At 39.6% G+C, this 17901-nt stretch overlaps 1 protein-coding gene across 1 annotated transcript in view; it reads right to left on the reverse strand.

Annotated features, from left to right (window-relative positions):
- The window catches only part of KIAA1549 (KIAA1549 ortholog), a 76929-nt gene that overhangs the window by 49034 nt on the left and 9994 nt on the right, over positions 1-17901 (reverse strand). Inside the window, exons 3-7 of the mRNA XM_009887406.1 lie at positions 17389-17566; positions 15747-15874; positions 14141-14324; positions 6762-6821; positions 3925-4070 (exon numbers count right to left, since the gene is read on the reverse strand). Of these exons, the coding sequence (XP_009885708.1) occupies positions 3925-4070; positions 6762-6821; positions 14141-14324; positions 15747-15874; positions 17389-17566 (696 nt within the window). The remainder of the gene's footprint in view (positions 1-3924; positions 4071-6761; positions 6822-14140; positions 14325-15746; positions 15875-17388; positions 17567-17901) is intronic.

Raw genomic sequence — 17901 nt, forward strand, 5'->3', positions numbered from 1 at the left:
CAAGGCAACATAAAACATATGTGAAACAGGCACTGCACGTAACCTGCCCTGGGTCTGAGAGAGCTCTCACAGGAACCTGTCAGGATGGGAAATGGTGGCCCCGCTTGCGGGCAGCCGGCTTCCTCCTGAAGTGCTCCCTCCAGCCAGGGCTGGACAGGGCAGCACTGACCCGCTTTGGCAGATTCTCTTCGCGCTGAGCTGGGGAGACTGGTAAAGGGAACGGAGAGGGCAATGCTAAGGAAATTTCCTCTGCTGGCTTGCAGAGGCTTCGCCAGCTGAGAAACTAGCTTGCCAAAACAGAGGCAGGAACAGGTTGTGGGCAACCTCATGGAGGGGCCGGTCTCTGTTCAGAGCAGCCATCAGGGGGGCCTCTGAAGAGAAGGTGAAGCAGCAGCAGTCCCCAGAGGCCTTATTTAAAAACCTAAAAGACTCCCAGCAAGACTGGGTCTTTACTTAGATTACACACTTGGGAGAGACACATAGGTTGTCCAATCAAGAGAAAGAGCCTTGCCTTAATGAAAAGCTCAATTCAGCCATTATGTCCCCTCATAGCTACTATTTCCTCACACACATTACAACTACAGTGTCACCTAATATGCTCTTTAAATCAGAACATCCTTCTTTTTGTCACTTAGTAGGATCACCTTTTCGCTTTCTATTAGGTTCAAAAGACCAAGCATGCTGAAATGAAGGACAATTAATTATTTTTGCATTAGAATCATAGAATCATTATGGATGGAAAGGACCTTTAAGATCATCAAGTCCAACCGTTAACCTAACACTGCCAAGTCCACCACTAAACCATGTCCCTCAGCACCACATCTACCTGTCTTTTAAATACCTCCAGGGATAGCAACTCAACCACTTCCCTGGGCAGCCCGTTCCATTACTTGACAACACTTTCAGTGAAGAAATATTTCCTAATATCCAATCTAAGCCTCCCATGGTGCAAGTTGATGCCACCTGTTACCTGGGACAAGAGACCGACCCCCACCTCACTACAACCTCTTTTCAGGTAGCTGTAGAGAGCGATAAGGTCTCTCCTCAGCCTCCTTTTCTCCAGGCTAAACAACCCCAGTTCTCTCAGTTGCATCTCAAAAGACTTGTTCTCCAGACCCCTCACCAGCTTTGGTGCCCTTCTCTGGACACGCTCCAGCGCCTCAATGTCTTTCTTGTAGTGAGGGGCCCAAAACTGAACACAGTATTCCAGGTGTGCCCTCACCAGTGCCATTAGCTTCCCATATATTTTTAAGCTACAATTCAAAAAATTTAATGAGAATGAGTTATTATGATAAACTATTGACAAAATATAGCGTGGGGCCCAGCTTCTGCAGACACAATGCAAACCGCATTAAACATGTGCCTTCCATTTGCAGCCATAGCAGATACATATTAAAAATACAGGCGCCTCGCTCTGTGAAACATTAATATAAGCATTACACAAAAATGAATGGAACTATCTCATGTATAACAGACAGGTGTGGGGCTTCAGAGTTTTTAATATGTAACGATTACAGGCTTTTTCTTTTTTTTATCATGCAGTGCCACCTGTTAATAGTACAGATAGGCAAACGAGAGGGGAAAACATGTTACTTGGGCACCCTAGGTAGTTCAAAGCTCTTATTCAAAGTGTATAGATTTAAAGAGTAATTTTAAAAATTCTTAGATCCTAACACGTGCCTTTAGAAATGAAATCTAAACCTCACAAGGTATCACTTCTATTTTCTTAGTATGTGAAAGGAAACTAATATGCCTGCAGTAACATTCACAAATAATTGCTTCACCTTCTGACACACAGTCCTGATTTTCCACAGAGCTTAGAAATGTCACATTTTGATACACTATAAATATCTTTCACCTTAGGAAAAACTCCAGTCTATAGGGGCTTAACACAAATGAACGGTGTGTCTAGTCTTTCGTGGATATATGCATGTCCTGCTAATAAACGTGTTGCTGGCAGCTTCTGTTCCCATTTTCATTTCATCGTGGCCTAGTATCATAGCAGTCGCTGATTTGTGTGCAAGAAATACATATGGGAAAATCTGAATACAAAGCACAAAGAATGTTAATAGCTCTCCCTGATGCATACATACAACACACTTCAAACACAGCTTATAAACTTGGCTATGAGGAATAGAATTAGCAGCAATAAAACTAAAAGGTTTATTGTGAATGACTATGTACCAGATCCTCAACTGACAGGGGGCACAGTTGAAAGAAATCATCCTCCACTTAGGAGCCCACTACCAGGTGCATCACTCCAGCTGCACACAATGGCCTCTAAGGCTATCTCACCCACCACACACCTGAACATCCTGCCAAAGCAAGCTACCAATAAGCTTGCAAGAAGTACCTGATGGCACCTACCTCTCGTGAAGGAGAGCAGGACACCTATCACAGACACCTAGCAACGTATCTCCTTCAGCCTTCCTTCTTGCACATCTCCTTTATTACAATCTCCTTTATTATAATAGCCTGGGCTGTGAACACCTGGAGAAGCCCTGTGTTATGTGGTATGGTATGATGTATTGACCATAACTAAGAGAATCCTCCACTGCCCAAAGACAGCAGTTTGCAGATTCTTTGCACTAATTAAGTAGCATAAATAAGCAGCACTGCTGTTTGGAACATAAGCTGCAGACCTCATCTTATGTCCAGGTAAGTAATACAAAGTCACAGGAAAAACATTGTATTTTCACTTTCCAAAATACTATTCCTTTAGCTAGAAAGGACCTGCTTGTAATTTTGTGCTTGCAAAAATAAATTACCTGAGCTTTATTATGTAAAATAGTAAAACCATAATCTACACGTACACATTTTATAGGCTGTGGTATCTTTGCTAGCAACATAAGGAATATTTATTTAATTTATATGCAAAGGGAGGACTGAGGCATAAAGAACAAAGTGCCATAAGAGGTGTTGGGAATAGAAGATCTGAAGCATACATCTATTTGCGGAAATTCAAAGCTGCACCAAAGAAAAATAAAATAACATCTCTATTACTGAAACAGATGTTTCTGAGTCAGGAAAACAAAAGTAAGAAAATCCCAACATCTGGAAATGTAAGTGGTAGCAAAAACTATAGGATTAAATTAAATAAAGATAATAGGTCTGAACTACTAGAAGGGCATCTGTGAAGTTAACCAGCTGTCAATGAATTAGCTGGAAAAAGTAATTTTTAAGAAGATGAGCCATTAGAGCATATTTTGGCTTTCAGTTTGTTGAATTGACTGGAAAGAACACATGTGAGAATTTAAAACTTAAAATTAAACATCTAAGTCTTCCTGGACATTATGTGAATAATTCCACCTGTGAAAAAACTATAAAACAGCACTGGAATCCAGATAGCAGAAATTGCCATGTGTGCAAGATTTGACATGTTTAATCATTCTTACTTGAAAGCCCTTCCTGTGACCAGGAGTACTGTGACAAATAGGCAGTTAAGGGGTAGAATATACTACTCTACTGCTGCATCAAGCTGCACATGATTCTATTTCATATTTCTACACCACCACCAAAACATCACAGAGAGCTGTTCCAGCAGAGCACGTTTTTGACTCAGATGAGTAATCATTCCACATGAGCATCCTGGCTCCCTTTGCTGGGCACCTTACATTAGTCAGACAAGATAGCAAGCTTTTAAAATAGGATGTTGGTAAAATAATTTTCAATATAGCTTTTAAGAAGACATCAGAAATTTTTAGTAGCCACTCACAATATTCAGCTGTTTACATTTGCTATGTTTAGCTTAAAAGACAAGGTACACAAAAGAGCCATATTTTAGGTGTGCAACAACAATTATCAAGTAGCTAAAAGTGATATATGCTTTTGAGTTCTCTTTCTCAACTCAAAACCTAGACAATATTAACTTATTCAATAATTTATTACCCTTTATTTCTTCCTCTGACTTTGAGCTCTTAATACCTGCACAATGTTGCTGCCTGCAAAACTGGCTCGTCTCCATATCCGCCCTCTGACCAACGCCTCGTTTAACAGGTGAGCTAGTTTCCGCTCCATCTCAGCCTGAAACACTTCCTCCTGAATTCGCTGGTCGACGACACCCAAGAGAACTACATTGCAGAGAAAGTAACCCAAGAACACAAATGAATTAGTAAAACTTTCAGTCTCTTTTTTGCAACTTCAGTTACAAGCTTTGAGTCACCCTGTGACATCTCAAGGACAATCCAAGAGCAGCTATATTCTTATGGGAATACTGCCCAGTTCAGTCAGAGGTTACATGTTGGAAAGGAATATGTTGAGTGGGAAAATATTAAAAGAAATAAATTAAAAAAAAAATTAAGGCAGAGGGCGTTTTTGGCATCTCAACCAGGATACTGAAGAAACAGTTTCAGTTCTAAAGAAACCACAAAATTCTGAGCATTCAATGATTATTTAAAAACAAATAAAGTTCAGCCTAAATTATCTGCTAAAACTACTTTCACTCAAAACGTTGTATTTAGAAATCATACAGAGGTGGAGATGGGCAGGGCAAGGGTTCAGAATCAAGGAGAAAAAATAGGAGACCACCAGCACACGAATGAAGTTGTCTATTCCAAGCCCATCTTCCCTAGATAAGACAAAATTAAAAAGTATGGTAATCATAGCACAACAAAACCTGGTTAGTAGCCCTGCCCACATCACTTCCCAACCCCAGGTACTCCAGGTCACTGGGCAGCTAATGCTGAGAGGAATCTCTGAGCAACAACCCAAAAGAAACATGAAACAAGTATGCACCTTTACTAACAAGATGGCATTCAGTAAAAGAAAAGTGGAGTGAATGGAGCAATGGTCATTCAAATGACCTAATTAAACAACCATGAAGGACAGTAAACCAACTCACTGATGATTGCAGTAAAATAATTCAGTTTTCATTCCTGAGGGTCTCCACTAAAATGGTTCATATTTTTTAAAAGTCCCTTCTTCAGTGTTTTAATGTTTATGTTTTTGAGTGTGGTGCTTAATAAAAAGCCATCCAATTAGATAAAATCAATTTAAAAAAAATTAATTGTCCTAATTTTTAAAGCAAAAATATTAAACCCACTTTTTCCATTTACAAATTTTCACTGCAGATGTCAGAAAAAGGGAACATTTTCATGATTTCTCACAGAGATCAACAGCATCTGCCTTCTAAATTCAATTGCAGACTAAGTATCTCAATTAAATAGCAAAATAAATAGACAGTGGCCTAAGGCTATTATACACAGCAAGCAGAGGACGGTTCTTGCCTGTGTATTGAATTTCAGTATCAATGAATTATCCATAATAGCATGAACTGTATTCTACAACTGAGAGGGACAGCTACAGAGAACACTGCATATCCCAACATTTTATCACTATTGGGATACATGCACATACATCTGGGTAATCTAGTATTAAAAACCTCATCTTCTCGTGCATAAATTCTATAATTTTCCTAAGTCATGATTCCCTTACAATACAATTTACAGACTGAAAGGACTGACCCAGCCAAAGTCTACAAGCTCTTCCCAGGCTGCCTGCAAGAACTGGGATTACAAAAAATTCCTCTACAGCAAAAAAAAGGTGCTGCAATTGGCTTTCAAAATCTTAGTCAGCAAGTTTAGAAAAATCGAAAGGGACAGGATTTCTGAGCTGGAAGAACCCTCTGCTTCCTGCAGGTTCTAAAGGAACTTCCAGCAACAACGGACAAAGCAAACCTAGGGCTGGGCAACAGAGGGTGGGGGTGTGACCAAAAGATCATAGAATGGTTTAGGTTGGAAAGAACCTTGAAGATCATCGAGTTCCAACTCCCTGCCAATAGTCAGGGACACCTCCCACTAGACCAGGATAGAATCATAAATCCAACATAAATCTCTAAGGAAGGATGACATTAGATGTGGGATACACACATGTTGCTTCCCTCACATTACTGAACCTGGATCTGAAATCCATTTTTCTTTTCTAACACAAACCATGGGGGCTTCAGAAATTAGGTTGCCACCTGGTTTTCTGCTTAAAAAGTGAATTGGGTCACTGGTGAGAGGAGATAGGGATACCTGAAAAAAGAGTAAGTCCATATTAGTGGTGAGCTATCAGTGGAATAGTCGTGGGAAGACAGAAGTGTATTCAGTGGTGCACCTGCACCCTAACAGCAAGTTTGCTAGACATAGCCTGGTCACCGTTCTGGCTTTCTGCTTAAAAGAAGCAGGTAGGACCTACAGCAGGCAGGCAACCTCAACTGCCTTTGAGCATCTAAACGTGATAGCTCAACCATATCTGTGAATTATAGAATAAAACATTCAGAAGACTTGGGTGGGAGGGATCTGCTGTGAATGAATCAGAAGAATCAGTGAAATGTGATGAAACACTATCATGTACTTGTAATGTATCTATTTTCATTCTGTTTTATTCCTGGCATGTTTTGGTAGAAAGTGCCACACAAAAAAAAAAATAATTTTCACTTAAAATAAAAAAAACTAAAAATCAACGTGGTATATTGACAGCATGCAGAGTAGACACTTAATGCGTGACAGTAAGTTGTCTCACTAAGAATAAACGACTTTATAGACAAGAACTACTTTGTGTGCGTTATCAAGGAATTGCAGTAGTTCATTCTAGACCCAGGAACTACATCTCCCAGATATTTCGGGTCACTAGGACTTTGGGTTTAGAATTTATTCAGTTCAGGCACATTACTACCTCATAAAAATGCAGCACCCCTAAGCTATCGGTATTTATGTAGGCTAGTTATCCCGCTAACAAAAATAATTGCACTCTTACTTACTCACAGACACTGTACGTACCTGTTCTCACCCAGGAAGACTTCATCAACTGAGACACATTAAGCTTGGGATAATGAAAGGCTGAGGGAAAAACAGAATGGAGGAAAAACATCCATAAGAACAGTATTCTCAACAACATACACCAAAAAGGAAGCCATTTCATAATTTATACTGTCAGTAAGCATCTTATTTACACAGATGTATTACTGGTCCTGAGGCTATGCAGACACAACGGTAAGGAAAGTGCTCCAAACATACATACCCCAGTTCGTCTCTGAACAAAAAGAAGCTAACTGAAGCAGTCAGATTTATTACCTGAAAGATTTCAAGCTGCTGTACTGAGGTCATTGCTCCTAGAAACTCGAAAGTAAAAGCCCCCTGTCTGAATTGTGACTCTCACTGAGCTAGCTGCAGGATCATATTTTTGCTCAAAGGGCAATGAGGCTACTCATGAATGTCTCAGAATGAAAATAAGACCTTCTCTGAGGCAGAAACTACATGAAGACAGTAAATGTAAAGCAGAAAACTAAATACATCTGATTTTTGTTCCAGACTTGTGCAGGGGAAAGCATTAAAAAAACCACCACCTTGGTATTTTTTAAGTTTTTACAAAACCCACCAATAAATGCATGTGCAAGCATTGCTGTGGACAAATCTTACGGCTTTTGTGTTTGGCTTGGTGGCTCCAAGCTTTCCTAATTTCTCAGATATTCCAAGAAAGCTGTGCTCAAGCGTGAAATCCTTGCCCCGTGAAGTAAATAAAGCCTACTTCCACCAACTTCAATAGGGATAAGATTTTTCCCAAGGTTTCCACTGGAGAGCAGTAAAGACATGTTGGGAAAGAAGTGAAGATGGGGGCTGGGCCAACAGTTTTCTCAAGGGAAGTCTTACACTTCACTATGGCAATAAGAAAAAGGAATGGTCTTAACTTTCTCAAAATATTTAATTCAGATACAGTTTGCTAAGCATTATACAAAGGTTAATTTTTAAACCATTTCATGAATAGAAAGAATGTGGCACATACCAATTAAATGACCCGGTCCATGCCAGGTGAATTTAGAGTAAAGATGTCCTGTTGTTGTAGAATAGCTTGCCACTATTGCATGTTTCAGGGAAATCGAAAATTACCATTTTTTGTAATTTAATTTGCAATAATTTATAGAGTAGCTGACCTCTATCAGTGTACCTAATAACTGATTCTTCTGCTCTTTAAAAAACTTACGTATTTTTTGTTAAGGCAAGAGCAAAAGAATTACTAGTTACATTGTACCTTTTATTTTCATAGATTTATAAACAGTCCTATGGAAAAAAATGAAAATTTTGTTATTCCACCTTTATTTCAATAATAGCACCACTAGCTTCAAGCGAACCACATGGGAGGCACTTAATGACTTACTATTCAGAAGCATATCAGAATATCGTCCTTCATTCTGAACAGGAAACATCGTCTCTCTATAGACTGACCAGGATGCATCAAATTTCCAAAACTCTCAGACATACAAAAAGCACCTCACAGTCCATTTAAACTAATTTCAGCATCCTGCTACACGAGCTTTTCGATTGGAGTTCTATTTACTCTGGTCATAAAAGACATCTAATTTCAGCATCCTGCTACATGATTCTTCCGATTGTAGCTTTTTGATTGGAGTTCTATTTACTCTGGTCATACAATTGTTTACTTCAAATCAGAAATACAACCTGAACAATAAAGTACAAACTAAACTGCATCTGTTGTTTTTCCAAAGCATGGAAAGAGCAAGATAAGAAAATCAAAACCCTTCCAATGGCCATAAAACTTCAAACTGCTAGAAGTTCAGAGTTTTTTCTTCTTTTAAACCAAAATCGTGTTTTGCCTCAATACTTAATGTGCTCTTCACACTTTTTCTAATTAGTGCTTGAAAATGATTTAATTCATGCAAATTGCTGGATGACTACTCACTTAAACTTTTCACGGAATTAATGAAATTTAAAAATAAAACAACTTGAGCAGAAAATCTTGAAATTGAAAAGGAAGATGTGCCGTGATCACTGGCAACTAAGGCTGGGTTCTAAAACCTGATGACAAATGCATGAAATGATGGACACTTCTGCAACTGAGACCATGCTCAGAAGTCAGAAAATCCAGGCTCCAACTCCTATTGCATAGGTCACTCAAGTGTCTCACCAACACACATGTGGCCAGATCCAGAGCTCAGCTGGAGTCTCAGCACTGCAGCAAGACCATACTTGCAAGATTCCTAATGCACCCTGGGACTAACGATTAAAAACAGCACGGGCTGATTGTTATTCTGAAGAGGAAGCTGGATAGACAAAATGCAATTATTAGTTAGATTGCGGCTGGTCTGCTAATGACTATGAATGCATTAATGAAGTGGATGCTAGCATCATTAGAAGATTGTAACATGCAGCCCTGAAGCACCATACAGCGTAACAGCGTTGATTCAACACTGACTGAAAAGGCAAAGGGTCACCCAGAAACCTCTTGACAGCAGTTTGAAGCACACCACTCGGGCAGCATGGCCTTTGCCAGATGCTCCAACAAGGACCTCTCTGCCCCTCTCATACAGAGGTTTGTGGGACCATGCAGGATAGAACCAATACCATATTGATCGTTCTTATTTATGATAAATAGAGGAACAGTAATAGGAAGTGTGGAGCAAATGCAATATTTGGAATGAGAAGGCATCACCTGAAAAATAAGATTCCACGCAAATATTGGGGTGTGGACAATAGTAACACACTGTATCTGTTAAAAGACTGATCCAAAATCCACCCAGAAAAAAACCTGCCAAATATTTCTGCAGTCTTTGGACTGCATCATATGATTTTTGTATTATCCCATTGGCCTTGCAACATCTCCAAGATATCTGAAATAGATGCCACCCATCAAAGTGCTACTTACAGCACTGAAAAAATAGCAAGTCCCAAGGCAACTCTATTTAAAGTCTTAATAAAAACAAAGAGATTTATTTGGGGTAAGTTCAAGAAGGCCAATATTCCTCATCTAGTCCACAGTTAGCCTTTGCCTGTCCTCAAGAGAAATCTTCCAGCTGCAAAGAGATACCAAATATATTCTTCCCTATTGTCCTTAATGAACTAGCACCCAAAACCCCTCAACAGACTTGTTTTTTTTTTCTGCTGACATGTAGTAGTTCATGACCATCTAACCAGTTTGCAATCTGAACTGTGAGATGCAAGGTGTACAATGCAAAATAAGCATGTAGGAAGGTATAAACTGAACATTTCAACATCAGCAGGTTGCTAAAGTCACCTAGAAGTCCATGGGGGAAAGAAAAAACTCTGGAAGTTTCCAGCCTTGGCCACTCCAACAGCCCTATTCCTGCATACAACAGTCCATTCTGTCAAACTAACAATTTTCACTAGTGAGCCTGACTCTAGATGAGTGGAAAAAACCTGACAAAAAAGTCCTGTTGTTAATGATGCACTGTGCAGGCACAACCCACACAGTTAAAAATATAATCAGTACATATTAGTTATGTGAAAAAAACCCAAAACAAAACAGTGAAAGGACTGAGTGTGAAAGGCAATGTGAAGTGAACAAGTGGCAGGAAGCAAACACATTCCTTCAAACAAGGCTCATATTCGGGATACTGAAGATAAGGTCTCACTTCACTTAACAATGTTGAGATACAGTGATATTAGACAAGTAGCTTTTCCTCAGTATGAATCAACTTGAAGCCCCTGACAGCTCAGCTCACCTACAAATCAGTTCTTTTGCTTCAAATGCAGACTATAAAACTTACAAAATCATATACAGAGTCCTCGGGGGCAGGAGAGGGAAGTCACCGCCAAGAGTATTAACTGTTACCATGCCTGATAACTAAGGTACAAATGGCATAGGACAGTATGGCAAGGAACATTTCATATTTACATATAAACAATAACACACGTAAATTGTTTATGTATAAATATATAAATATCCAAAAATCCCCCCCAAATTCACGTTGGAAAACAGAGGGTTGCACAACAACTTGCACAGACTAAAGCAGCTATCTATCTCAGGAAGATCTTCACAACACCTTCCCTGCTACGACTCCTCTGTAGACCGAGGGACAGGATGAAAGCAGAGAGGTCAGGACCTAGAAAATAAAAACATTTAGGCATCTTCCTGCCAAAGTAGCTTTGAGAATTTGGCTGTTGGTCATCCTCAACAGACTGCTGCATAGGATGCCTCAAGAAGGATCTGCCCAATGCTGCTTTACCTTTGGACATGTTTTGTGGCTCTGAATCTGAAGATCTGAAATCCTTTACCTCAAAATACAGTCACAGCAACAGTGCAAAAAACTGTAGAAACAGCTAAAAATAACCAAATGTGGTTGCCTCGCTTACAAAAGCGTATGAGCTACATTCATTATTGTGCTTGCTGACAGACAGACCCATAGCTCTAGCAAGCTGAGAAACTGTGTTCCCGCTTTGCTGACTTAGCAAATCGCACCATGTCTGGTGTTCCAAAACAAGTGACTACAAACGCACCGGCACACTACTGAGACCAGACTAGACAAGTTCAAATCAAAATGAGCTGTCCTGCAGTGGGCTCAATCTACAGTAAATACGAGTTTCTCTAGAAACAAGCAAGTCAAACACTGACAAGATGCTTCTTGATTTAGGGCATCATATCCACCAAATCCTCATGTTTTCTACATTGTGAACTTTAGGGAGCTCTCGTAGTTCCTAAAAATTCTGAATTACTAAATTGAAATTTAAGATATTTCTTTTAATTTGATTTATTACATGTATTTTGTTTTATTTATTTTAGTACAACATCAAATGTTTTGAAACTTCAGTCTAGACAAATCTGAAGGTTGTCTTCAACATTTCTCTATCAAAGAGACGCCACCACCACCAAACTCTGGCTAAGATCTCTGAGGCAAGTGCTATACTCTGTTGGAAACATCCAGTCAATTGACTATGGCAGGAGTAAGATGGGGTCATTGAAGGCCAGGGTGTATACATAACTTGTTCAGCTGTCATCATCCCCGCTACTGGGGATGTGCACCAAAGAAACAGCAATTTTCAAGAGCTGCGAACAGGAAAATCTGGGAATAAAGTGCGTATCATGATGGACTTAGTCACCACTGATGAGTAACTCTGCTTTCCTACACTAAGGGTCTGCTTGAGGATATGAGGTTCTGTATTGTTTGGGAGACTTGGTCGATTTGAGGGGAGGAAGAACAATTTTGTGTTTAGAGTCTAGAGGTCTGTGCTGGAATTTGCAGGAATGAAATTACCATGCTCGTTCCTGAAGCTTCAGAAACAAAGTTATTTCTATAACTCACCCACAGATTTAGACATGCCACTGTACTAAAAGAGGCAAGATTTGCCAGGCCACAACGGCCAACATCTACATTACTTCACTGCAAATCCTCAGAGTAGTTGGGAAAGGAGGAGTAATCCGAATGTGACCTTTTTCCAAAGGCATTGCCTGACCTCTTCACTCATTCTACTCTGCTTGGCTTTCTCATTAACATGTGAGCTACCACAGAGCTCCACTGGCATTGGCCAAGAATCAGCCCCACTGGCCAGGCACTATAAACATGCAGATAACACAGGGAGAGCTCCCGCTATAAGCACTAAATACATTACCTTCAAATTTCCTAAGTACCATCAGGAAAGGAAAAATAAGAAGAACAGTGTACATGCATGTTTAATAGGAATGCTTTTCCCCTATGACCAGCCTGTCTTTTAGGGTACATCAGCCTTGGCAGAAGTTCTGTTATCATTTAATTGCACCATAGCTCCATTGCACTATCCAGAAGATGAGTTCTCAGCAAGGGGCAACCTGCAAATTCACTACAAATATCACTATGTGGACAAAAATAAAAACTGTAGGACATAATGTGTGTACATCACAGGAAAAAAAAGCCCCATGACGCTGAAAATAATACCCAAGAGACTAAAAGTAATAAACCCTAGGGCAAAGGTGCAAAAGAGATGATGCAGAGTAAAGAGAAATGTCTTTCAAGCAATTACGGCAAACACAAGATTTAATTTGAATTCAGTGAGAGATAAAGACCACAGCCCGCAAGCTGAGAAATTCTGTGGCCTCACAAGGAACAAAAGAAATGATAGTCATCAATGGATAAGGATTCTCAAGGCTTTTGGTCCTGGATGAATTAAATACAGCTGTTACTGCACAGGTACAGTCTGCATGAGACTGACTGAGAGCAGAAATGTTTAAAGGAAATGAGACAACAATCTGCTACATTTTTTAATTGATTATGGGAGCAGAAGGTTCAAAATACTGAAAAATGAAAATAGAAAGTTTCAAAAAATTAGTATGTTTACGCTACTTCTAAGCACTGGGAAATTATCCTGTGCAATCACTTTATATAGATTTAAAGGTGCTACAGAGAACACAACATCCGCTGACACTCTCTTTTAATAACTTTGTTGACTACTACTGTACAGCTGCCTAATGAACAGGAGCTGCATTAGGCCTGATTTTCCACTAGACATTTAACTTCATAGAGAGAACCACAATGTCAGGTGCTATGCACCTTTGTAGCTCACAAAAATAACTGACAATTAAATGTCTGCATGGGAAAGCACAGTGACATAAGAGAAACTGGGAGTTAATGGATTGGGTTAACAGTAACACCTGCCACCAGGAAAGGCGAGTACTGATTTCTCATGATCTTGCTTACGTTCATGAGACATTTCTGTCACGAACAATCCATTCATGTAAAAGGATAAGTGTTGAGTTTAGAAACTTGCTTAATTTATGAGACTGAGGTAATCTGAAAAATCTAGCCAAGGGTGAGTGTCAAGCAAACTCTGTTATGCCAGCAGTTCTCATTAGTCTAAGTTTAGGATGTCATGGTCTGGAAGAGGTGACTTGCACTGCAAGTTGTACATAAAAAGCAAGAGAAATGCTTAAAAGATAGTACCTTGAAAGATAATAGACTACTCAAAAAAACAACTGCTGCTGACTAACAGATAAGCCAGATGGGCAAATATAAGCTTATGTTGCCAATGTCCCAGACTTTTTAGTAAGCGCAACGCAACGCCCAAGGTAGTAAATCCTGCTAAGAAGAAGCCAAGGTCCCTGCAGACATATCCAGACATGCACCTTGGATCACACTTCACAGCAATACTGGTCAGAGTGACTTTTTTTAAAAAAAATTTGGACTAAGACCAGGCGAAGCACAACTGGCCCACTGCAGAAGGAAAGGATGATGACAAAACCAACAAGCTGCTCTAACACAGATATGCAGTATGTGAACAGAGAGGGGCATGGATTTGCTCAGCAGAATTCATGATACAAGTTAGGTACCTGAAGTTGCATTATCACTTACACACAAAATTACTTTAAAATTGTAGAGAGGAAAAAATACTACAAAAAAAGTATTTTGTAGTCTTGGCAAACAGCAAGTACTCACGTTCAGCAATTTGCTGCACAGGAAAGCCCAGGTAGAAGCTGAATTCCACCACAGACAAGTTTCTTAGCTGCTCACTGACTTCGGACCCATTTAGAAAACCGTATCTACCTCGGACAGCAAAAACAATGCTCACGGGGCCTTGCCGAAACGCCACCCCATGCCTACTGAGAGTTATGTTCAGTATCTGAAAAGACAAGATTGAAGCATAGTCAGCAAAATCAAATCACTGGCATTTCCATTCCTTCCTTGACAGTCTCGTTTTTTTTTTTCCCCTAATATGAAGAGGGGGGAGGGCAGCTCATATCAAAACAGAGGAACGTCTACTCCAGGTTGTTTTAGCCTGCTGAGTCTCAGAAGAGGCAAAGTTACATGTGAATTCCTCTTCTAAGAGTTGCCCTTTAAGGTCAATCATAATTCAGAATGATCTGAAAGCTACAGCCCAGAAAATGATGAAAAAAACGACCTAGAGATAGTCAGCAAAATAAATCTACCAAGAAATCTTAGATGAATACCAAACTGCATGAAATAGACAGGAAGAGACCATGGTAAAGAGACATTCTGAAAATGGATGTTCGCTTGGTCAAAACCTCCTGCAACATCCATGCCCAGACCCTACCACTGGTTAGAAGCCTTATTTTGGGACCAATATACACAGCAACTGTGTTCATGTAGACACACCTCTTCCAGGCATTAAGGAAGTACTTAAAAGTTTGCTAAGCTGATAGTCCAAGAAATTGCTTTGCTTGTTCTGTCTTCAGTCTATCCAGTCACACTGTGTCATGCAGTTGTACAGTTCTGAGCACTTTACTATATAGTACTTTAGGTACAATAAAGTTTATGTCATTTTTCCTGCTATGATTTTATTTTAAGGTACCACAGATGGGCATTTATGGTGCCAGTTAAATAACATGATAAAAATTTTTACTAATTTTGGTATTACAACAAAGCTAGACTAAATCCAAGAATTCAGACAGAAGAGGGAGTTGGTCTCATTAAGTTGAATTATTGACTTTCCAGGGCGTTTTAGGCTCTGCTATGCGATTCAGTACCCAGCACATATGCAATACATTTCATATGTGAAGTTCCAGTAGCAGGTGCCACGGACATCGTATACTGCTAAGTATTTCTAGACATCAGAAGCAACCAGTGTGTTTGCTCACATAACAGCAGAGTGCATATAACTCCTACATACCCTAAAAGGATCGCCTGAGTGGCAGTGAGACCGAAAGCTGCCTTCCAACAAAAACATTCTAACCACACCCTAACATTGTAACAGTAAAATCTGATGGGAATGACTTTGATAAGGGTTGGGGCAGCCTTTATACGAAAAACTGTAAACCCTATTATATTCAATAACGCTTTTGGATATAAATCATGACCTTGTATCATTTTTTCAAAAAGCTTGAAACCAGAGGGATATGTGGTACCGTATTATTTTGTAGGGGGAAAAAAGTCCTGATTTCATAAAAGCCTCAGAGTTCTACACGATCTAGATGACAAGTTGTAGCCAGTGAACACCTAACTCATTTTACTGGCTGGATGAAACACAGGACAACCAAAGCTGAGGAGAAAAAGGGGCAGATACAAAACATGCTAATCTTCTTACCTGCACAGTGAAGTTGTAGAACTCCTGGTGTTTGCTCACCTCCATAAATGCCATTGTCAGCCCTTTCTCAATGCGCCGGCTAAAGTTGCAGAACCCAACATCCACATTCCGAGGCACAAACTGAAGCACTGAAGGCAAAGGGTACACATTATTCCTACGAACAAGTACTACCATGAGAGAGAACAAAATGAGGAGGAGTATCCACAGGGCTATCACTTTTTCATGGAATTCGGGACATATTCAGTGAAACACTGCGTAAAAACACTGTAGAAATGCATTATGTGTTGGTGCAGTAAATTCTTTACGCATTAATATCTGTTGCAGCAGCAATTAGATTACCAAAAGATCTTTGTGACAAAACACCCACTATTTCCTCTTGCATACTGAAAGACCTTCATTACGTATATGTGGCTTATTTTACATGACTTGAACACTGAATCAGCCACACTGAAATCCTTAGTACACAACAGATCAATGAAAATCTTAAGGAAAAGAACAACAAATCTCTTTTTCTTGTAGACTGAAATACAGTATTTAGCTTGTCTAAAAGACCACATATTGGGTCCGTTAATACACATTAGTATCAGTCTAACACTTGCAAAGCACTTAATTAGCAGTCTTTTAAATCTAGATACATAGACCTTAAAGCCTTTCACAGGAGAGAAAGAATGAGCATAGAACGTGAGCAGGCACACTGACCTTAACTACACATACATCTGTGGATTTCCTGATACAGCCTTACCCAAAGAAATGCCATGATTAGGTTACAGACCCTAATAGCAATGTTATACCGCGTTCAAGAACAGAAAACATGTCTACCGTTTATCTATATAACCATGTTAAAAAGTGGAAAAAGACATCACACCTGCACAATAAAAGAAGTGATGTCTTACCATACAGTTATTAACAGAGCAGAAACAACACATGAAACATACGTGAACAAAAGCACCATGTTTGACATTCATTAACTCTCTGCCTGTATATTCAGTCCCTGTCACTACCTCATTACACTGTCAACCAACCAGACAGGTGGTTTTGTTATGCAAATAGTGCCTGAAGATTTTAAATGATACCACTGACTCTCAAAATCTATTACATGGGTAATATTTTGCTTTAGATTATTAGCAGTCATGGACTTCACATAAACTGCTGCCGTACAGCAGACATGGGAAGGTGCATACTATATAAGCAATCCTCCTGCTCACATTATACATGAGCAATCAGTCCTCCTCACCAATTCTCCTACATTATAAGAATTCTAAAAAGTAGCATTTAAGGCAAACATGATTTGAAACTTGACTCAAGCATTATAAAGTATTTGCACTGTGATTTTCTGAGTAAATGTTTCACAGAAATTTTTTTTCTCTTTGAAGCAAGAAAAATGGCACACCTATTTTACAATGTGCCAAAAATATTTTCCTGATTAAAAAAAAAAATAAATCATTAAATTATGGGGTTAACTGTTCACAATTTATCGTCTCTCAACCAGGGATCTGGCAAGTATTTAACCAAAAAAAAGAATTAAGATTCACAGGAGCAGAAGGCAGGGTTTTGACTTGACCTTGCATACTTAACCATAACTGAAGAAGTGAGAATCAATACGAAGCTACATCTCTTCCTCTTCGTGTCAGGAAGAGCTCACCTGTCTGAACTTGGAATCTGTTGTCTGGCACAGTGAAAGAAGGATGCAGTGAGAGGATCATGGGTGCATCACCACGAAGAAGACTGCTGTTCACAAGCACGTTTATGACAGCTACTGCCGTGTAAACAAAAGGACCCGATGTCACCAAGAAAGCAAACTTGGGGGATATTTTATAAACCTACAAAAAAAGAAAAAAAAATTTAAAAAAATCTGCAGTGTGAAATTTGGCAACACTTTAGACCTATGTAGCCTCACGTATTTCCAAGCCACATCGTCAAGAGGTAAGAAAATACAATCTTTATTTTCCAAAGAGGGAGCAGAAGTACAAATACTCAGTGCTGTGCCTTGCAGCCTCTGCTCCAGCACATGAGAGGCAACTCCCCTGTGCTAAGTACACCAACTAGAATCTCTTCAGTACAAGACATCAATCTCAACAATTCTTGATTTATCACATCCCAGCATAGTAGCGCTCCCCCTCGCCTGCATTCCCCTGGAGAACATAAGAGTCCCCAT

The sequence above is a fragment of the Charadrius vociferus genome, unplaced genomic scaffold (assembly GCF_000708025.1).
Source record: "Charadrius vociferus isolate BGI_N301 unplaced genomic scaffold, ASM70802v2 scaffold196, whole genome shotgun sequence".
Lineage (NCBI taxonomy): Eukaryota > Metazoa > Chordata > Aves > Charadriiformes > Charadriidae > Charadrius > Charadrius vociferus.